Source organism: Capra hircus, chromosome 19, assembly GCF_001704415.2.
Source record: "Capra hircus breed San Clemente chromosome 19, ASM170441v1, whole genome shotgun sequence".
Taxonomy (NCBI): Eukaryota; Metazoa; Chordata; class Mammalia; order Artiodactyla; family Bovidae; genus Capra; species Capra hircus.
In genome coordinates this window covers 52,701,131-52,724,065 of record NC_030826.1, presented here as the reverse complement: position 1 = coordinate 52,724,065, position 22,935 = coordinate 52,701,131, and the positions used below count along the sequence as shown (strand labels likewise).

General features: G+C 50.4%; 1 protein-coding gene across 1 annotated transcript in view; it reads right to left on the bottom strand.

The window, feature by feature from the left end:
• Positions 402 to 22,935, bottom strand: part of TIMP2 (TIMP metallopeptidase inhibitor 2) — a 55,330-nt gene continuing 32,796 nt past the window's right edge. Inside the window, exons 2-5 of the mRNA XM_018063674.1 lie at positions 16,599 to 16,699; positions 14,228 to 14,336; positions 4,784 to 4,908; positions 402 to 3,331 (exon numbers count right to left, since the gene is read on the bottom strand). Coding sequence (XP_017919163.1) covers positions 3,134 to 3,331; positions 4,784 to 4,908; positions 14,228 to 14,336; positions 16,599 to 16,699 — 533 coding nt within the window. The 3' untranslated portion in view covers positions 402 to 3,133. The remainder of the gene's footprint in view (positions 3,332 to 4,783; positions 4,909 to 14,227; positions 14,337 to 16,598; positions 16,700 to 22,935) is intronic.

Below are 22,935 nucleotides of genomic sequence, written 5' to 3'. Positions count from 1 at the left end.
AGGGACATGTATGTACCAAACGAAGGGACCCTGTCCTGCCTCTCGGCCAATTTAAGAAACCACATTGACTGTCGTCTGCCACATCCCATGTAGACCTCCAAGGCCCCAGGCCTGTTTCTCAGGAGATAAACCAACCCACAGGCTTCCCTGGTGGCTCAGTGGTAAAGAATCTGCCAGCCAATGCAGGAGACGCGGGTTCCATCCCTGGGTCGGGAAGATGCCCCTGGAGAAAGGAATGGCTACCTACTCCAGTATTCTTGCCTGGAGAATCCCATGGACAGAGGAGCCTGGTGGGCTACAGTCCATGGGGTCCCAAAAGAGACAGACATGAGTTAGACAACAGACCAACCCCCACCCTCCCGTTCGGAACGTCGGAAATGACCACATGGAGACAGCCAGCGTTCTCACTGATAATACTGTTTATTGTCCATGGACCGAGCGGTCACTTGCGAATGAAACAAAGCATCGGAGACATGCGCTGTCTGCTTGTCGACTTTCAACAACTCTCACGTGTTCCCAGCACAGGAAGGTCTCAAGACTTCATATTCCAGCAAAATCACATTGCCCCAAAATTGAAAAAACAAACAAACAAAAAAAAAAAAAATCCAAACAAAAACGAACAAGATCAACAAAGCTTTAAATTACGGCGGCAGGTCCGATATTTCTTAATACTTATCAAGCAAAGATTTGGAAATAACTACAATGTAAACTTTATTTTAAATATTTTGAGTCGCTTGCAGAAGACAAGAATAGAGGAGGGAAAGAGCAGTGCTTAGAACATAACATATAAATTAATGCCAAATGCAGAGCCTTCTTAAACTATATATATATGGCAATTATTGACTGTGAGGGTATTTGAGTGGCTTCTCGGCCACCACTGTGTTCTTCATCTTGACTTTTTTTTTTCCTGCTCAGCATGGCTACAAGACCAAAGTGTGGGGATTGAATATAAAGGCCATCTTTTAGAACCAAGCTACACAAAGACTCTTCGCTTTGTAATAATTGGAACCAGAGAACAAAAAATAGGGGACAGAAAAGCAATGATACTCAAAGAACGGAAGGAAAGGTCTGAAGGAATCACCGTCACAGGCTAGCTACCATGCCATTTCCACTCTGGATCCAAAGCTCCCACAATGCAGAAACCTTTGGGAATAACCCCTATCGAGGGTAACAGAAAACACAGCACAAGAATGATAACAACTGATGTCAGAAACAAACCAAAACATTAAAAAAAAAAAATCAGCAGAAACAGGAGTAAATGTTACATATGATAACACCGTACAGGAAGCAGACGGGGGTGGGGTGTTATAGCGACTGGAGGGTCTGGTGTTCTTATATATACTGGAATCACATGGACTGGTCCATTATGACATCTTACAAACTTTCTATCACTGCACAACATGAAGATGCCCGTGGAGCGGGCCTAATTCCTGGAGAGTCCCCTAGTCTGCCCTAGAAAGGGGGTCATCAAAATCTGTGCTGACCAGGCCCCTGGGTGGGCATGCGGGCTGCACGCCACGGCGGGGGGAGGGTCAGGAGTCTTAGAGGTGCTTTGGGGTCACCACAGAATAGAGAAGGCTTAGAAGATGACTTTGGAAGAACTCTGCAGAATGACTGCTCCTGGGCCAACAGCCTCCAGTTTCATTGTGTGTGTTTGCATAGCGTGCGTGATAAACTCAGGGCAGTTGACCTTTACAACACACGTGGGGAGAAAAAGGAGATTATCTTTACTGAGAAATTTCTGCCTCCGTTAACCCCCGATTTACTGGCATAAGGAAACTACCTTTAGGGAACAGCTAGGCTCCTTAGCTCCCTATAAAGTTTCTTACTTGAAGATCTTTGTAATACAAGAAATATAAGCAGAGGAGGGCGGGTACACCGGTAAATTTGGGTTCACCTATTCTCTAAGAATTCATCTTCAGCAGAATGAGATGTCTCTTAAAGCCGGCCACAGTGTTCTGGAGGCCCAGAAAAGCCATGAGCGCTTTACTGACACCACCTCCCCACCAAAACTCATCCTTCCCAAGGGAGGACTTCATTCTGCACTTCGCTGACTTCACTCTGGGGAACCCCTGCACTCCCGGGGCACACTGACAAGTCAGTCTTCCAGGGAGCTCACACTGTTAAAACTCTGGCACCTGCTTGAGGGGCTCTGAGGTGTGTTGGGGGACAGGGCAGGACCCAGCTTTTGACGTCTTCAAGATGTGCCAGACAGCAGGGGGAGTTCATGCCACCAGCCACACAGAACCCCTTGCAAAGCCAATTCATGTCCCTCTACCTGGGTGCCTGAGGCCAGAAAGAGGAGGGTGCAAGAGGGGCCTTAGCAGCTCAGGAATGAACTCTAGGGGCAGCCAGGCCTCCCTGCCAAACATCTGCGCCAGGGCATGACGTCATAGACTCCCTCAAGAGCTGGGGCAGGTCCTGCGGGCCGGGGATGGGACCGAAAGGACTTGGCTGGAGCTGATGCCTGCGGCCCTCACGTCTCTACGAGGCCAGGGAGGGAGGCTCCGGCTGGAATCCTGCAGATTAATATGATTAACTGGGGATCCTTCAAGAGCAAGCCACTGGTCCAGGGCTGCTCCTGGAAGTCAGACGCTTGGAGTCCATGGTGGGCGTGGGGGAGACAGGGGGTGCACAGGGACCACCACCCCAGGGCCAGAGGTGTGGAAACTGCAGGAACTGAGAGACATGCCCCTCTCAAGATGAAAGGGACCTGGTAGGCCTGCTACACAGTCTGGCAACGACCCTCGAAAGTTCCTGCAAAATGTACATTTCCAGGCTCTGCCCTGACCAGGCTTGGGGACCCCAACTGCTGTCTGCTCAGCATTTGTGACAGTGCCAGGGCTGGGCCCAGGAGGGACACCTGTGCGTCCGGCCCCTGCCTGCACCCAGGGACGGGAGACTGAGACGCACGGTGCCCAGGCTGGCGGATGGGGTGTGGGACCCATCTCTGCCTCCAGACCCACAGCTGTGTGTTTAAAAGGAAGATGGGGGCGGAGAGGAGAATCACACTAACTTAAAGCCACTTGGATGACTGTTTTTATTCATGCTGTTTCCAGGAAGGGATGTCGGAGCTGGACCAGTCTGAACTCTTGGACACTGTCAATTGGCCCCAGGAGTGCTGGCGGCCTGCTTACGGGTCCTCGATGTCCAGAAACTCCTGCTTGGGGGGTGCTGCCCCGCGGTACCAGGCGCAGGAGCCGTCACTTCTCTTGATGCAGGCGAAGAACTTGGCCTGATGTCCGTTGATGTTCTTCTCCGTGACCCAGTCCATCCAGAGGCACTCGTCCGGGGAGGAGATGTAGCATGGGATCATGGGGCAGCGCGTGATCTAGGAAGGGGGACGCGAGATGGATTCAGCTGGGGACTGAGGCCATTCAGGGGGCATCTCCAGAACCTGGCCTTCACCTGGGGAAGGTGTTCAGGGGTAATGTGCAGAATGGATGACCAGGTAAGTGCAGCAGGGAAGGAGGGATGGAGCTGCTCCACCAGTAGGCTTTCCTGAGCTCCAAACTCTCCAAATGGCAGCAGGCAGCCTGTCCAAGATAGGACAGAAACCTTTCTGTACCCCCCAACCACCAAGCACGCCCTCTACTTTGGGCCATCTGGTTTACCTTCTCTGAGCACAACAAACCAGCTTCAGCTTAGTCCCACCTTCCAGAGAGTATAACAGTAACAACAATAAAGGGACTTGAGAGACTTCCCTTGTGAGCCAGCGGTTGACTCTGCACGTCCACGGCAGACGGCATGAGTTCAATCCCTGGTCAGGGAACTAAGATTCACATGCCCCACGTCACAGCCAATAATATGGAAGTGGACGTCTCAGAATATATGAATAAAACAAAAAACAATAAAGAGTTTTGACTATCAGACAGGTTCAACTCAAGTAAAAAGAACAGCATCTTGCTCCTAAGCACACGGATGCTTCGAGGGGATCAGCAAGGATTAACAGCATCTTGGCAAAAGAACCTGAGTTCACAGGAGGGTGCGAACCTTCAGGCTGCTCAAAGAAAAAGGCAGAACTTGTTTCTTTTTTTTTTTAACTTCACCTTAGGCCCAGGGGAGTTTGCTAGACTTACAAGTAGTTGTGAGTCAGAATTCACCCTGTGAACGAGCTAAGGGGTGGGCTATCGAGGATCTACCAGGGTGGGCAAGAAGGCCACACAAGCAGTTTGAGCCAGCACAGGCCAATCTCTGGGCCACTCTGGGCCCAGATTCACACCCTGTGCTGGGGTTGGGGAGGGGCGGCGGGGACCAAGGGATGTTAGGAGACAACAAAATGGAACCCTGGGGGCCACGGAGATCTCACCTTCTGTGGCTGCATCTAAGCATCAGCACTGCTATAACTGCGCTTGGCACCGCCTCTGGGGTGCTTTCAAGAAGAAAGGCAGGGACTTCAGGGGTTTTCATCACACAGACCCCATATTTACATGGACCCATGCGTGGAAATGGCTGGTACACTGGCAAAACCATAACATCTGGGATGTTCTTTCACAAGGCACGCCAAGTCTCTGCACTTGTACGTTTGTAGAAAGACACTGCTAAGGCCCATGCTCTGCCCACAAAACTCCACCTGCTAGAAGGCTCCCTTCCTAGAAGCTACAGCCCACGTGGTCGGATTCCCCTCACCTCCCAAAAGTCCCTGGCCGGACACCCTCACTTGTGGGCAGACCACACCTCCCCAGAGCCCTGTCCTAAGTCAGGACCCTGTGGATTGAGAGGCCCTGGCCAAGTCTGGGATCAAACCCCGGCAGTCCGCCTGGAGGAGGTGGTAGCGACTTACCTTGCACTCACAGCCCATCTGGTACCTGTGGTTCAGGCTCTTCTTCTGGGTGGCGCTCAGGGTGTCCCAGGGCACGATGAAGTCACAGAGGGTGATATGCATATTGCCATTCCCCTCGGCCTTCCCTGAGGAGACAGGGGTCACCAAGCTCAGAACGAAATTACCGGTTCTTCTCTTTCTCCTGCATCTGGATGAGACTCATGCATGGGGAGGGTTAGTTCTGACAGTACCCTGAGGCATAGACTATTTTGTGTCCCCTCCAAAACTCTGAGGTTAAAGCCCTGACCCCTAGCACCTTAGGATGTGTGACTCTATTGAGAGAGAAGGTCTTTAAAGAATTGATTAAAATGAGGTCATGAGGGTGAGTCTGAATCCAGTAGGTGCCCTTGTAAGAGGAAGAGATTAGGACAACAGACAGACACATAGGGATGACCACTTGGGGACACAGGGAGAAACTGGCCATCTACAAACCATGGAGAGTGGTGTCAGAAGAAACCAACTCTGTCAACATCTGAATCTTGAACTTCCAGTCTCCAAAATCATGAGAAAATACATTTCTACTGCTTAAGGGCTCCAGTCTGTGGTTTTTGTTAGAGTAGCCCGAGCAGACTCATACACCAGGGAATATTTATTCTGAGTGTAAGAATGCAAACTCACTGTAGAAAACTTAAGAGAGTAACTTTTTAAAACGTCTCTCTTTTCATTACCTAGAGCTAACATTCTGATGCATTCTTTCCAATGTTCTTTTATGCACATGGATTCAAGTGAAAAATGTCACCGTTGTATGTAGATTATATTGTTTCCTGTTTCTGTTTTTTTCCCACCAAATATTTATTCACAAGCCTTCCCTCCATTTGATGTTGAACTTGTAATTCTGGGGTGTCCCATTATGAACAATAAGAGCAGAATTTTATAAAATCAGCAATCTGCCCTAAATTCCCTGTATTGGGCGTGATGAGACGCTTGATAAGACACTGTTCGCACCTTAGACTCTTAACTCAGCCCCCTTCCTCCCTTTGTGAAGAGTTCTCACTGGTGACAGGCCGGGCATTAGCAGAGCAGAGGAAAAAGACAGACCAGTGTATTCTGGTGAATGACAGGACCTAATGAGGGCTGGGAAGGTTGTCTAAAATCTTGTCCTTCCTGTTACAATGGCACCTTGTCAAGAGACACAGATGCCCAGTGATGACACCGGAGCCTGGCAGAGAGGGACACGCGACTCCCTGAGAGGCAGACAGGAGCCCTGGGCTGCACCCTGGGCATCTTGGCTTGACAAAGCTGCAGCCCGTCCAACTTAATGATCTCAGGCACAGTCCTGGCCACCAACAATCGCTAACAGAAATACAGCTCAGGGAAGTGCTGATGCAGCTAGCTTATCCACTGCATCCCGTCAGGAGGAAGTGAAACAGAAACCAGTCATCAGGGGAAAGACACCGGCTTGTCTGAGGCTGCAAGCAGCACCAATGACAGCCTTTGTGCTGGGCAGGTGGCTGGCAGCACTCCCCAGGTGTGAATTCTCCTGCTCTTCTTTCTGTCTTAACCACACTTCTAACCGTCAAGCCTTCTATTTTTTTCTTGGACTTGTCTGACATTTCAGGTAAAGAAAAGGATCAAGAAGCAGGAGGACTTCTTGATTGCATTCATTCTGATCCTAATAACTAAAAAAAAGATGTATCTGGGTGACCTTAAGCTTCAAAAACAGCCGTAATTTTTTCTAGACCTGATGCTGAAGCTGATGCTCCAATACTTTGGCCACCTGATGTGAACAGCTGACTCACTGGAAAAGACCCTGATGTTGGGAAAAACTGAAGGCAGAAGGAGAGGAAGGTGACAGAGGATGAGATGGTTGCATGGCATCACCAATTCAACAAACACGAACTTGGGCACACTCCAGGAGATGGTGAGGGACAGGGAGGCCTGGCGTCTGTGGAGTTGCAAAGAGTTGAACGCAACTTGACAACCCAACACACACACAGAGCCATTTTCTAAAGAGTACAGAATAGACAGGGGGCTAAATGGACAATGGCAAGTAACTCTTTCCTACATCGTGGTTTCTTCTGGCATTGACCTTGCCCGGCCTGGTCATTCAATAGAGGCAGGCTGAGTACTCATTCCAGTCGCTCCCTCCAAACTTACGTAGCAACTTCCCCTGCGTCATGTGAATGGCATCAGCCTCCCACATCACATTGTTCTTTGCCTCTCTCGCATATCGTGTTCTCTAATCAAGTCACAAGCACAAAGGGTAATGGTTGTGTCTTAATCCTTTTTTTATCCATAGTTCCTTGCACATGATAATGGCTCAGTAAAAGTTTACTGATGATGACATGGTTATTTGTTCTAACAATGTGTTCCAATATCTTTTTTTTTTTTTTTTGCTGTCTTCCTTTTTAAACCTTTTCACCACCAATTCAAGTTTCCACAGAGAGTGGGCAAAGGCAGGGCATGGAGATGAAATGCAAATTTTTTCTTTAAAAAAAATTTTTATTTCCTTATTTTGGGCTGTGCTGGATCTTTGTTGCTGCGTGCAGGTTTTCTCTAGTTGCAGCGAGCAGGGACTACTCTCTAGCTGCAGAGAGTGCACGGGCTTCTCATTGCAGTGCTTTCTTCTGTTGCAGAGCACGGGCTTCAAAAGTTGCAGCACGAAGGCTTAGTAGTTGCGGCACACGGGCTTAGCTGCTCTGCAGCATATGGGATCTTCCCAGACCAGGGATAGAACCCATGTACTCTGCATTGCCAGGCAGATGCTTGACCACCGGACCACCAGGGAAGTCTAAAATTGTGTATTTTCAATGGCCCCAGTTCCCAGTTCCCATGAGCTTTAAATGTCAAGTGTAAATGGTGTAGCATCTCAGAATGTTAAGAAGAGATGCCTTTCAGTAGAGATAATTAAGACTTGATTTGGTACGTGAGCATCTGTCTGCCTTGGAAAAAAGCAAAGCCTTTCTTGGACACAGAAAAACAGGAATTAATTAAAATTTGTAACTGAGGGCTGTATGTTTACTTTTCTTTCCGGAGATGAGGACTGGAGAAGAAAATGACAGGGCCGAATCTATAACAGTCCCTGAACACAAGCGTCTCGCGGTGCCAACTCGACATGTGAAGCTGAGTCATCAGCCCAGGAGGAGGTGCGCTGCCCCAGGCAGTGTGGTCACTCGTGGGGCCGCAGCCAGCGCTGGCTGAGTGATTTTCTGTGCCCCGTGATTCTTGGTTAGCCCGTTGTGACTCCAGGAAAACAAGATCTAGATTCTGTGCTTCAGAAAGTAAACACCAGATTGAATCCAGAGCCGTCTCACCGAGCCAGGGAACGAAGCCGGCTTAGAGAGGTTCCTCTGTAATGGGGTGAGTCAGCAGCCAGTGGAAGGGCCTTTTATTAATCTTACGCTCCACGGCCAGTCAGGAAACTAAAATGTGCCCCACGTTGCTTGCTTCCAATGTGAAATGTATGGTAGCTTAAGACGATAGCTTCTCAGGTGGCACAGGGGTAAAGGATCCCCTTGCTAACGCAGGAGACACAGGAGTTGCAGATTTGATCCCTGGGTCGGGAGATCCCTTGGAGAAAGGAATGGCAACCCGCTCCAGTATTCTTGCCTGGAAAATTCCATAGGCAGAGAAGCCTGGCGGGCTGCAGTCCATGGGGTCGCAAACCGTAGGACACGACTGAGCATGCTGGCACTAAGGTGACAGGCACACAGTTATCAACTGAGTGCATCTTCAGACATTTTTAGTTTTCCTTAGAAGTGAAGCTACAATTTGGATGCTTTCTGAAGTTTCTGAAATGTATGAGGCCGTTACTCGTGCAAATTGTTTTCTCATTCAGCCTGGGGACAGCTGAAGGGGCTTGGGTGTGGGATCAGTTTCACAGGTCACGTACATATTACATGTTAAATAGCCTTTGATGGCAGACATGAACAGCTGAGCTGACACGTGAGTGAAAAGAAATGTTATCAGAGAGTGACTGAAATTATGGGGCTTCCTGCGTTTGACTCACCATGTTCCCTCTGGACATGAAGCCTCTCCCTTTCAGGAAAGAGTCTAAGCACAATGGATGTTCCTATCACATCTCCCAAGAGAAAGAAAAGCAACTACAAGCAAAACAATCATCACACCACCCTCCACGCCTGTCCTGGATCCACCTTCTTAGCAGCCCCGTGGTTTCCTCGCACTCCTGTGATAAGCAGGGCAGGATGGGACCCAAGCCCCACGCTCCAGAGAGACCTCGCCAGGACTCCTGACTGTTGAACATAAGCCCTCTCCCCGTCCTGCCCTGGGATCCAGCCAAAGGGCCCTGTGGTCTGGACCACCCATCTCATGGAATTAAAGAGCAGTGCCACTCTCCTCAGGATCTCTGAGCAAAAGGCAGGTCTGACTGCCTGGGAAGGGCCCCAGCAGATGAAAATCACGCCCAGAGGCCACTGTGCACGGGGGGGTGACTGACCTTGGCTGCTATGGCTCGGCCCTCCTGAGTGTGTGCAGACTGGCTCTTTGGCACCTCTAGAACAAAAGGTCTGCCTTTGACCCAGAGCACGGTAGGTTCTCAGCCCTGGCTGTGCACTGGACTCCCCTGGGGAGCTTTACCAATGCTCTGGGGATGGGAGCCACCCCCACAGATGGTGCTTGAATTGGTCTGGGGAGCTGCCTGGGCATCAGGAATTTTGCAAACTCCCTGTGGAATTCCAAGGAGCAGTGGAGGCGAGGACCGCTGGGTTAGGCGTCAGGGCAGCGAGACTTCTAAACCTGGACCAGTAATGGCGGAAGCCGAGTGTAATAGACCCAGGAGTCGGGCTGTTGTTGTGTGGTTGCTCAGCTGTATCAGACTCTTTTGCAGCCCCATGGACTGTAGCCCAACAGCCTCCTCTGTCCGTGGGATTTCCTAGGCAAGAATACTGGAGTGGGTTGCCATGCCCTTCTCCAGGGGATCTTCCTGACCCAGGAATCTAACACTGCATTGGAAGACAGATTCTGTACCACTGAGCCACCAAGGGTTATGCTGAAAGTGAAAGTCACTCAGTCGTGTCTGACTCTTTGCAACCCCATGGACTTCTCCAGGCCAAAATACAGGAGCGGGTAGCCTTTCCCTTCTCCAGGGGATCTTCCAACTCAGGGATCGAACTCAGGTCTCCCACATGGCAGGCGGGTTCTTTACGAGCTGAGCCACCAGGGAAGCCCAGGGTTAGGCTAGCCAGGGTCTAATTTCTGGCAGCACCATGGCACCACTTCCTGGCGGTGTGACCCCAGCAGGGATGTGTTGAGAAACATCTAACCAGTAGCTCTCCTGGGATTAAGTGTGTAGCGTTTGAAATCTGTGGTGTCAATACTCCTACACTGGCCAATTTCAAGCTACCAGCATGACATAAATCAAAGTTTAATCATCGGTCTGAAAGTGAAAGTGGGTTCAGGTGCACACCATGGGGCCTGAGCACATGGCTCCATCCTCTACTCCTCACCTATAAAATGAGGTTCGTGATGGGGGTAGTGATGGAACCCACATGAAAAGCATTTAAAGAACATCAGCGCCAGGAAAAGGGCACTCCTATTTCTATTAACAGGAAGCTGGTGGGGCCTGATGTAGAATCCTTTAAGACAGATTCATCTGTGCATGTCTGGAGGCAGACGCTGGCCCAGACCAAAGTTAACTTCCCACCAGGAGCCACCAGCAACAGGATGCGGGCTCTCTCCCTTCTGAATAAGGGCTTCTGCAGCTCTGCAGTTTGGTCATATAGCCCCTAGAGGGCAGTATGGAGACCCAGAGGGATGGCCGAGGCTCTCATTTTAAAGGGTGTTACAGCCAAAATCACTGCAGATGGTGACTGCAGCCATGAAATTAAAAGACATCTGCTCCTTGGAAGAAAAGCTATGACCAACCTAGACAGCATATTAGAAAGCAGAGACACTACTTTGCTGACAAAGGTCCGTCTAGTCAAAGCTATGGTGTTTCCAGTAATCATGTAAAGATTTGAGAGTTGGACTACAAAGAAAGCTGAGCATCGAAGAATTGATGCTTTTGAATTGAGGTGTTAGAGAAGACTCTTGAGAGTCCCTTTGACTGCAAGGAGATCCAACCAGGCAGTCCTAAAGGAAATCAGCCCTTTAGGATTGATTATTGAATATTCATTGGAAGGACTGATTATTGACTATTCATTGGAAGGACTGATGCTGAAGCTGAAACTCCAATACTTTGGCCACCTGATGTGAAGAACTGACTCATCTGAAAAGACCCTGATGCTGGGAAAGACTGAAGGCAGGAGGAGAAGGGGACAACAGAGAATGAGATGGTTGGATGGCATCACCGACTCAATGGGCATGAATTTGAGTAAGCTCCGGGAGTTGGTGATGGACAGGGAAGGCTGGTGTGCTAAATCCATAGGGTCGCAAAGAGTCAGATACAAGTGAGTGACTGAACTGATAGCCTGGTGGCTCAGCAGTAAAGAATTCACATGCCAATGCAGGAGACACAGATTCAGTCCCTGAGTCAGGAAGATCTCCTGGAGAAGAAAATGGCAGCCCACTCCAGTATTCTTGCCTGGGAAATCCCATGGACAGAGGAGCCTGGCGGACTGCAGTCCATGGGGTTGCAAAACAGGCAGACATGACTTAGCAACTAAACAATAGCCTATAAAAGGACCCAAAAAAAAAAAAAAAAAGGACACAGAAAACTAGAAGCTGTTGATTTGTTAGGGCAATGAGGTCTCTACACCACAGAGGAGGCTGGGCTACTGTGATCTCAGAGTCAGATCGTCAGCTCTCTGCATTGTGATTTTTGTCCCTGTTCCCTTCTGTTTAACATTATCTCTCCTGTTGTAAAAACAGTAAGATACTGCAAGTGTGAAATGGTGCAGCCGTTTTGGAAAACAGTTTAGAAGTTCCTCAAATAGGTCCTGCCATTCTACTCCTAGGTATCTACCCAAGGGAAATGAAAACATATCCAGGCAAAAACTAGAACACGTGTGCTCAGAGCAGCGTTACTCAGTAAATAAAAGGTAGAAACGGCCCCAATGAAATGCTGAGTGGATAGACAAAATGTAGCAGAGCCATCCGATGGACTACTATTTGGCCATAAAAAGGAGTGAAGTTCTGATACATGTTACAGTAAAACATTAAAAACTTTAAAAAAAACCCACCAAAACATTATGCTGGGAGAAGCCAGACACAAAGGACCATATATTACATGAGTCCATTTACAAGAAAGTCCAGAGTAAAGAAATCTAGAGATTAGTGGTAGCTGAGAGCTGGGAATGGAAGGGAGAATGGGAGTTAGAAAGGTGTTAGCTAAATTGTACAAGGTTTCTTTTAGACCACGGTGATGGTTGCACTCTGACCCTTGAGTTATACATTCAATAATAAATACACCCTGACCCTTGAATTAATACATTTTAAATAACAGATGCTCAGAATAAGACATTTAGGAAGTTCAGAAGACCCTTTAAAAGAAGGGAAAAAAAGCTCCTTAAATAGAATCTCTTTAAATATTTATTTTTATTTAGTTTGGCTATTTGGCTGGGCTGGGTCTTAGTTACAGCACGCAGGATCTTCAGGGTTTAGTTGTAGCGTGTGGGATCCAGCTCCTGACCAGGGATCGAGCCCAAGCCGCCCTGCGTTGGGAGCGCAGAGTCTTAGCCACTGAAGCACCAGGGAAGGCCCCACCTTCACACTTACATCAATTGCAATAAATAAAATTAAGGCCCCAGCTCTTCAGTTGCACCAGCCACAGCCCTCACGTGTTCAGGAACACACGAACAGCTCGGACATAGGGCATTTCTGGCATCAGTGGAGGTTTGGTTAGACCCGTGGGTCTCAACTCGGAGTGATTCTGCTCCCCCCACAGGGCACATTTGGGGATGTGGAAGACCCCACGACTGGGGGGAGGATGTTGCAGCCATCAGCCGGTAGAAGCCACGTGTGCACGGGTGCTCGTCATCTGACTCTGCGACCCCATGGACCATAAGACCGCCAGGGTCCTCTGTCCGGGGGATTTTCTAGGCAAGAATACTGGAGTAGGTTGCCATTTCCTACCCCAAGAAGTCACAGATGCAGCTAAATACTCTCCATGCATAGGACAAGCCTGCCAGCAAAAAATGATCTGATCTCAAATATAGTACTGATTTTGAGAAGCTCTGTTCTGGACCCTGGGGGTGCAAGCTAGCAGGACAGGCAGAGGAGGCAATGGAAAGAAGTAAAGGGATTTCTGTATCAATTCTGGTCCATGCAGAGTAATAAATGTACCATACTAATGTTAAGATGTTAATAACAGAGAAAGCTGTAGGAAGACCTGAAAGAGCTCGCTATACTGTATGAACCTGCTCAAGTTTTCTGTAAATCTTTAACTGTTCTAAGAAATAAAGTCTAGTAATAATGATAAGGAAAAAAAAGAGAAGTCATTTTATGTAAGACTAAAAGAACACACACTTTAAAAAGAAATGCAATGATAAAACTGTGGTCTATCCATTCAATGGAATATTATTCAGCCTGAAAAAAAGGAAATTCTGACACTTGCTGCAACATGGCTGACCCTTGAGGACACTGCGCTCAGTGAAATAAGCCCATCACAAAAGGACACATGGGGCTAGATTCCGCTTTTATGATGTCCCTAGAGGAGTCAGATTTCACAGGGACAGAAAGCAGGACTTTGCAGGGGGCTGTGGGAAGGGGAGTTTAATGTGCACAGGGTTTGTTTGCGAAAATGAAAGAGTTCTGAAGATGCATGGTGGCGACGTTTGTGCAACAATGTGGATGTGCTTCGTGCTGCTGAACTAGGCACAGAAAATTGGCTAAAATGGTAAACTTTATGCTATGCATATTTTATCACAAGAAATGAAAGAGGGATACGATGAACAAAGGAACGGACAAGTAGCACACACAATAATATTAAGAGATTTAAAACAAGGTTCTGGGACTTCTCCAGCGGTTCAGTGACTAAGGCTCCAAGCTCCCAATGCAGGGGGGGCCTGGGTTTGATCCCTGGTCAGGGAACTAGCTCCCTCATGTCGGAGCGAGGAGTCCCTCTGCCTCAACTAAAGATCTCATGTGCTGCAACGAAGATTAAAGATCCTGCATGATCACGACTAAGACCTGGCACAGCCAGATAAATAAAAAACCACTTAAAAAAATGACAAGGTTTCAGCTCTGCCGTCCGCCTCTTGCCCAGCCTTGAGCACTTCCAGCCTCTCATCTCTGTGTCCACCTGACCTCAGATTTCCCATGAATACTGGTTTACTCTATTTTTTCTCTTAAGTCACATTAGTTCCACTATTCGACCAAGGGGAATGTGGAGGACGGTTGAAAATTCATCAGTCCTCTGATGGGAAAAAGCAGGGAATCCTTGAGACCTCTGAGTAGCACCGTGTGTATCATATGTGTCGTCAAGGCTCTGGTTCACCTCCGGCCGCCCCACCTCCGCTCCCCTGGACGCCCTCGAAGAGCAGCCCACACCCATAGCCGCGTACACACCTGCAATGAGATACTCCTTCTTTCCTCCAATGTCCAGTGAGACCCCACACACGGCAGAGGAGGGGGCTGTGTAGATAAACTCTATGTCCTGGTCAGGTCCCTTGAACATCTGGAAAAAGGAGGATGAGGAACATAAGTGAACGTGGGCGGCACAGCCAGGAATCCGGATGCCTCCCTGAACACATGCCCCGACCTGCACCCGGGGTACTGCCAGCACGGAAAGGGGATGGGGACACACCAGTCAGACAGGCTGGAAGACGACAATTCCTAACGCACAGGGTTCTTCGGGGTTGCTGTGATTCACTGCCTAGGGTGGCAGTTGTCACCAGGCTGGGGATGACCTGGTCATCCAGAAGGACCCGCCTCAGACACACCTGCCTTCCCAACCACGTGTGAGGTCATCACAGAATCTCCGGGGAGGGGCTTGGATACCTCCAGGTGATTCTGAGCCACCTCGGAGGGCAGCCACTTTTGTCTCTTTCCAGGAATTCTGATCAAGTACTGGCTACTTGATGCCAGAGCAGAGAGGCACCTCTTAATTAGGATGTAACTCTCTGGGCAAGAGGAGTTCAACTTGCGATTTCCTTACAGCCCCTTGGGAACAGACCTGGTGCTCAGGAGAAGGGGTGCATTGTTCCAGCAGGAAGTGAGAAAGCCCCAGCCAGGGGGTTCCTGATGCCCCACCAGGGACAGTGACAGGCAGGGACGTGAGCGTGGGCTGAGAACTGCCCTCCACTCCGGTTTTAGGGGTGCAGCTCACTCGCAGCTGGGTGAGTGGGGATGGGGGTAACGGAAAGGGGAGGGCACACACGTCCAGGACCAACACAACACAGGCGGCCACACAGCACCGTGGGACACACACAACTGAGGCTCCACAGTTCCACACAAACCACATCAGGACTCTTGCTGCGTGGTTAAACCCAGGTTAATAGTATTGTTTGGTTTTGGTGGAGGGGAGAGCTTCAAGAAGCAAACCCAAATGGCACAGGGTCATCCCAATGTCACAATGAACCAGCTTTGCAAGAGCTATACCCCAACCCATGCCAAGAAAGGTTATGAATGACGTCTGTCACCAAAGGGCTTAAAGTGCTGCCTTGGTGTGAACACCTCCCTTTTCATAACCCCACAGTGGGTCATTAGAGCGGAGATACTGTCTCAACAGCTTCATAAATAGAGACGCTGGCACTGAGAGACCGGGGCACCCCTTTAAATGACACACACATAATGATTAAGCATTGCGCTGACCTTTTGGTAACATGTATTTTCTATTTTTATAACAATATGGACGGCCACAATGACTAACCAGGTCACAAAGCTGTCTCTCCAGCTACAGCCTACAATCTTCTTCCCTCTTACAGACCAAGTTTTGTTGTTGTTCAGTTGTTAAGTCATGTTGACTCTTTGGGACCCTGTGGACCACAACGAGCCAGGCTCCGCTGTCCTTTACTATCTCCCCAAGTTTGCTCAAACTCACGTCCATTAAGTGGGTGATGCCATCTAACCATCTTGTCCTCTGCCACCAATTTCTCCTTTTGCCTTTGATCTTTCCAGTATCACAGTCTTTTCCGTTACTTACTGTCAACAATAACCTTCCATTAGCGCCGGTCCTGTCCTCCCAGCCTCCCCCGTGTCTTCCCTCTCTCCCTCCCAAACACGGGCTCCTTGCCATATGACCTTGAACACAACCCACATTCTGAAAAACTGACAAATACCAGTCACCTCCCCCTGGGTCTACAGCTCTCAATGCCTCTGGTCCTACCCGGCCTGGCAAAGCATCTTCTCCATCACCGGCTGGGCTGCCAAGTCCATTTCTTCCCTAACTCCCCTCTCAGGTAATGTCCCAGCACACCTCTCCATAGGAGCCGGCCTCTCTCCAAATCCTCACTCCTCTTGAAAGTAAAGCTAACCAGGCAAGACTGGAGCCCACTCGCACTTTGGGGGAATTAGGTCATTTGCCCCGTTAGTTGTGGGCTCCCAGAAACAATGGCCAAGTTCCCACTGCCTTTGAACCCACACACCATGGAAGAGGAGGGGAGGCACTCATGGAATGTTCCACAGAAGCTGTGAAGTTGGTGACTTAACACTGAAGCTCTGCCACTGATTTATAGCCATCAGAGTGAAGATAACTCATTTCTGGAAGAACTGAGCCGATGGGACACACCATGTGCACACAGGTTCTCTGGCATTTACAGATTGAGGAGAATCAGATCCACCTGCAGCTTGACGCCCCTGCTCCTCACTGTCCACCCCACGCGTGGCTGGGCCAGTTCTAGGGACCTAGAGGTGCACTGAGACAGCGGGACACCCTGCCACACTCCCAAACCTCCCACGGCTCTGCTGAACACAGCAACCCCAGGACGGCCACCGTTACCTTTATCTGTTTGATCTCATACTGAATCCGCTTGATGGGGTTGCCATAGATGTCGTTGCCAGAGTCCACCTCCTTCTTACTGACCGCTTTGGCCCTGATCACTGTAAAACAAAGATGCAAAGGTGAGCAGAGTCCCCCGCAAGACCGTCCTGGCTCCGAGGTTGAGGGGATTTGGGCGGACCTGGCAGCAGGGAGGCGGGAGGCAAGGGCAGGTAATCCCAGCCTGGGCACAGCACTGGATTCCATCCAGAAGGGGCAGACCAGGAATGACGCCAGAGCCCTCTGCTGACAGGACCCCGGAGCAGCTCTTGTCCCTCAAGACCTGGGGGTGGCTGAGGCCATCACTGATTTGAACAAGGATCACTGTGGATCTCATACACTGGGACTCTGGGGCTTTTTTCCCTTTCTCTCCAATGTGTACGTATCGGTGGCTGGGAGAGCAGATGAGCACACTGACTGGCCGGCCATCCTGATCGCGCAGTTAAGGATGGTGAGAGCCCCACCCCGCCCGCCTCCTCCCATAGCCCACGGTCAGTCAGGCTTTTTCAGGCTGAAGGTAGAGGAGGAGTTACCTTCCTGCAAGAGGCCCCATCATATTTAGGCTGGAGGTCTGACATCAAAAAAGTCTATCCTGCCAGCCTCTGAATCCGTCCTCTGCATGTCCCTGAGAAATGTCCTGGGGCTGCTTTTTGTAATAACACACATTCTATCAGAGGCAATGGCAGAGGGAGGTCAAACATTTCAACCCAAAGGGTGTGGAACGGGAGGAGGAGACATTTAAGAGCATCAGTGGCAGAAAAAAGGGACAGATGCCGAGGGCAAAGGCCAAAACACAAAGGATGGTCCTGGACCTTGACACGAGATGGAGGAGTGGGGAAGAGGTCAGGCTGGGAAGGTTCCAGAATGTTCCCTGAGGCCTGAGGTTGCTCGTGGACCTTGCAACCCAGGGCTTCCTACTAGCAATTAAGCCGGGACCCTGCTCTGCCCCATAACCTGGCAGGCGGGGATCAACAGCTCACGCTGTCACTTGGGCAGAGCCCTCCCTCCCTTTTTTCATTTTGAGGCTCATCAGCTGGTGGCACCGGCCATTCTAATGACTTTAAAAGCTTTGTCCTTCAAGATTCGGCTGTTCAGGGTCACTGTGGATGAGTGTCACGTGAGCACGGGTGTGAGCAAAATAGAGAAACAAGGAGCAGACAGGGCCTGGCTTGGAGGAGCCTCCCACCCTCCACCCCAGGGAGCGGCTGGAGTCTCAGCCCCTGGCCAGGGCTGTCTTTTCCTGCAGAGCAGGGAGGTCCATGACACAGACCCCCGTCTGTGCCCACCCCCCTGGATCCCCTAAATGCTCTCTGGACCCCAGCCTGGCGCCAGAGCCCCACACCACAGCTCCAATGCCCTGCTCCGGCCCAAAGCCACCCTTATTTTTCCTTCTGTTGGCGCTGAGTCATGACTGGCCGAGGCCACAGGTTCCTGTTTCCCAGGCTGAGCCAGGCCCCAACCTACGAAGCCACATCCAGGAAATGCCAAGCGGTGGGCCACGCCAGAACAGAGGGCCTAGCCCTTGTAACAGGTCATCCTGATCTCAGTGTTTCTTCCCACCCCTCCACCCATCTTCCCACCCCAGCACGTGTTGCCTTTTCACAGCCACACCCCATCCAGCTCAAGCATCTTCCTTGGCTGCCCACTGCCGCCCTCTAAACGTCCCCCTGGCGACCTGGTACCAGCCAGTGATTGTTTCAGCTGCCTTGGTGGTCACCCGCTCTTGTTTGTTCTACCAGTCCATAATACTTCCTGCATCTGAACCTGCCCAGAGGTGTCCATATTTTCAGCCCTGAATGCCATCTCCTCTCTGCCTGGAGAACTTCTATTCATCCTTCAAGACCCAGCTGAAATAGCCCTTCTCCATCTTCCATCCGGGAAATCCTGTCCTCTCGTGGCACTCGGTGTATATCCCACACCTCTCATCCATTTTGCTATAAACACCTGTACCCTTGTTTACGCAAAGACGAGGGAGCTTCGAACAGGCAGAAGCTATGTTCTAACCATAGAACAGTTCGCTCTATTTGCTGAGCTGAACCTGAGATAACTGGATGGCAACACAGGCGAGGTTTTGTCTTGGTCCCTCTTACAACCTGCCCAGTCTATACCTTATCGCAACACCGCACGGAAGTTTTTCTGCACATGAGTAAACATCAGATCAGTCTGTCCTAAGCTTGTTCTTCCACAGTATCGCCCTCAGCGCATGCTATCAAATGAACCAGAAACATCCAAAGGAGAGCACAGGTCTAGAAGAAGCAATGCTGCCAAATTTCATTGTGGTGTGCCCGGTCCTGAATGCTTTTTGAAGCTGTTTGCTACTATTGTTCAGAGGCCCAGCACTCTGCACAACGCTTCCTGCCTCATAGGTGTTCAATAAACACTCTGCTGACCATCAGAAAACAAGCAAAAAGTCAAAACTACCATGAGGTAACACCGCTCATCAGTCAGAAGGGCCATCGTTAAAAAGTCTACAAATAACATACGCTGAAGAGGGAACCCTCTACACTGCTGGTGGGGATGTAAGCTGGTGCAGCCCCTATGGAAAACAGGATGGAGTTCCTCCAAGAACTAAATCTAGAGTTGCCCTATGATCAAGCAATTTTATTCCTGGGCATATATCTGGATAAAACGGTAGTTCAAAAAGATACATAGACTCCCCCTCATGTTCAAAGCAGCACTATTAGCCAAGACACAGAGACAACCCGAATGCCCCCTGACAGATGAATGGATGCGTTAACATTTCATCCTTGTCACTCAGCCATAAAAAAGAATAAAATAATATCATTCGCAGCAACGTGGAGAGACCTAGAGATTATCACACTAAGTGAAGCAAGTCAGAACAAGACCAATGCCGTATGGTATCACTTACATGGGGAATCCAAAAAAAAGACACAAATGAACAATATCTATGAAACATAGAACTCTGGCTGTCCAGGGGAAGGGGTGTAGGGGGAAGGAGGAATTGGGAATTTGAAATTAGCAGATGTAAACTATTATACGCAGGTTGGGTAAACAGCAAGGTCCTACTAGACAGCGCAGGGAACTATATTCAATATTTGGTGATAAATCATAAATGGAAAAGCATATGAAAAGAATGTATATAATATAACCGAATCACTTTGCTGTACAGCAGAAATTAACAGCACTTAAATCAACTACACTGAAACCGATTTTTTTTTTTAAAGGAAAATAAGCAAAAAGTACTTACAAATAGCCAAGAGACCCCATTCGATTCCACACAATAAGGTCCATGCATTTTTCTCTCCTAAAAGCTCCTAAAGCTCCCGGGCAGTCTGGGTCCTGATTTGAAAGTGGGCAGCACCGGGACTCCATCCTGCTGTAGCCCCTCCCTGTGACACAGCCTCAGGGAAGCTCCCTGACCTTGCTGGGACGCAGTGACTCATTTCTGAAACAGAGAACCACCACCATCGCCAGTATGGGCACACCCTCAGGGTGAAGAGGGGACCAAGAGCGGGGCCCAGGAGATGCCTGGCACAGAATGCGTGCACAGCTCAGCGCAGAGTAAACACAGCCCCACGGGGAAGAATGGCACCGATTCTCTCACTCTCCAGGGGGACGAGGAGTTAGGAGAATCGCACCACGCTCACTGCTCAGGCTCAGGGAACCCACCTTGGGCATCGTGGACGCCAGATCTGGGTCTGGTAACAGCTTCCTGGAGGACCTGCTTTGGGGCTACAGAGCACACACTCGTCTTCAAAAATTGTCATAAAAGAAGTGTTAAGCCTAGAATGTTCACTGGCCCCTGAGATGCCGGCAGGGAGGTCGGGGGTGGGGTGGGGAGGCTCTCTGATTGGGCCTGTCACCACGGAACAGGAGTTCAGATTCTTCAGGGCCTGTGAACTGAGTCTCAATGTTTTATAGAATGAAAGAGAAAGAGAAGGAAAGAGAGAAGGAAGAGAGAAGAGAGAGCTCAGTTCTATGGAAAACCTTCCCCAAAGCATCAACACCCTCCAACCATGAAGGAGAGAGGCTGGGCACACTCCTGTCCACCTGGGTGCGAGGTGCCGTCTGGGCTCAGCACCCTCTGCACAGGGTGGGGGTAGGGAGACACATATAAGTATTGGTAAAAGAACGGCTTACAACCAGAGGATCCCAAGGGCACGCTACGGATAGCAGACCCAAAGGGAAACAGATGTCTAGGCCCCACATGAGAGGGAGGGCGAGATGGCATCTCCGTGGACCCCAGCCAGCTCAGCCGCAGACATCCTGACCTTCAGCTTCCTGCCCCCGGCACGAGCCAGAGTGGGGACTGTCTTCCCTGCCAAGCTCAGAGTTGGGCGACCTTTTAAGTACAAACCCGGAGAGCAGGGGCCCCATTCTGTTGTCCAAAGGGAAAAAGGTGCAAGGTATGGGAAAGTCTTCAGTAATAGAGCCTGCCTTCAAGAAGATCCAACCCAGGCAAGACAGATGGATGATGGACTGGAAAACAAAGGAGCACAGTTTCCACCTGCCAGTGGCTGACAGAGGAAGACGCAAGAACGTTCCAGAAACACGTTTCCTGCACCCAGCACGATGGCATCACCCCGAGCTCTGGAGCCACTGCAAGTGAGGGACGGGCCTCTCTGACACCCAGGCCCAAAGGACAGGGCTGGGGAGTAGCGAAGAGACCCGAAGAATCTGGGAAGAAACGAAAATCGAGGCATGGACTCCTGTTTACCAAACACCTGCTGCGTGCTGAGCCCAGTGTCTGGCCCTGGGGCAGGGGATCAGGTTATGTCCTGTCCACCCCCACGAGCAGACAGCTCTGCTCCACTGCCCCGCCCCTCAAGAACCAAAGGCAGCAGCAGGAGGGAGGGTCTTTACAAAGATCCCTGTTCTGACTGCTTTGCACCCCAAAATGATGGCCTCTCCCCGGGCTGCTCAGATTTCTGTTTCTTTCCCTTCGGCTGTGAACACAACATCTGGGTTTGAGATCAAGGGTGATTCGCTGGCTGATGAATTCACCGCCAGATGTTGGCTACTGGAATGCACAACCGTGGACTTAATTCAAAGCACACGCGACCGCAGAGCCCCCGCCCCCACCCCTGGGCTGTGGACACCACACGACGTCACTTCCCCCACTAGGAGCCTGCAAAAACAATCCTTAGTCCGCCCAGCCAGATTTGGGATGGAAAAGAACGGAGTGGATGGAAAGTCAAGGTTGCGGACGACGATCCAAGGAACACAGGCGACGTTCAGACTTTGAGAGATGACGACAGCCCAGACAAAACCAGCGGAGGCCAGGCTGTGCCATTGCTCCGGGTGGGGAGCCGAGGAGGGGACAGGGAGAGGGCAGGCAGGAAATCTTGGGTGTCCCCAGCACATGGTGTGGCCCGGAAGAACAGCACACTCGACCGGCCAGGGTTGATCCAAGTCTCTCCCATACCCCACTGACATGTGAGTCCTCCCGTGTCTGCGGACCTTATGGGGGAAGTGATGGAGGCTAAGAACAAGCCAAGGACATAGTCTGTGGGGAAGCCAGACCGCACCCCCCTCCCCCCCACCAAGGAGAACTGCCTTTCTGAAGTTCATTTATTTCACACTGAAATAAACTGAATTATCTTGATTGTCTTGCCATGGTCCCAAATGCTCTCTGGAGGCACCCCATATGCTACTTATATATCCTATAGGACCTTTCCCAACGGGGCCACTCTGCCAACATGGGCTCCTGACCCCAGAGCATGGTAAACCCCTGGATGTTAGGACTCTGACTTGTTCAGGGCCTTGCCCCAACACACTCAACATCCTTGAATCCCAAGGGCCCAGTGCCAGCCCCAGCACAGCTTCCAGCTTAATAAAAAATAATCATGGGTCTGCCTGGAAGAGGTGTGGGCATCTCCAGGATTCGGAAAAACATCCGTCTAAACACAAGGTCAAAATCCGGCCCGAACCATCTGAACCTTACGTGTGTACTGACTCAAGCTGGAAAGGGTGGCTCAGCATCCACAGAAGTCACCGGTCCTCTCCCAGGCCAGCGCACCTACCGCAGCCTCTGCTTGGACCTGGGAGGGGTGCCCAGGGAGATGGCATTAACCAGGACCCCACTGCCCTGCTCTTCAATCTTGCTGACAGTCGCACGGAAAATGCCCAGTGGTCCCCCTGGTGAGGCACACATGGCCTGAGAGTCATCTACTGCAGGGGAGGAGTCGGGGGACTTTGGCCAGCACATCGGCCAAAGACCCTACTGGCCCCAGTCAAGAGTGGGTGGGGGGTCGCTCTGCTGCCGTGCCTGGAATGGGAGCCCTGGTTTGCGAGCAGGAGGGTCGCCTGGTCCATCTGCTTGTTCTGGGAAGAAATA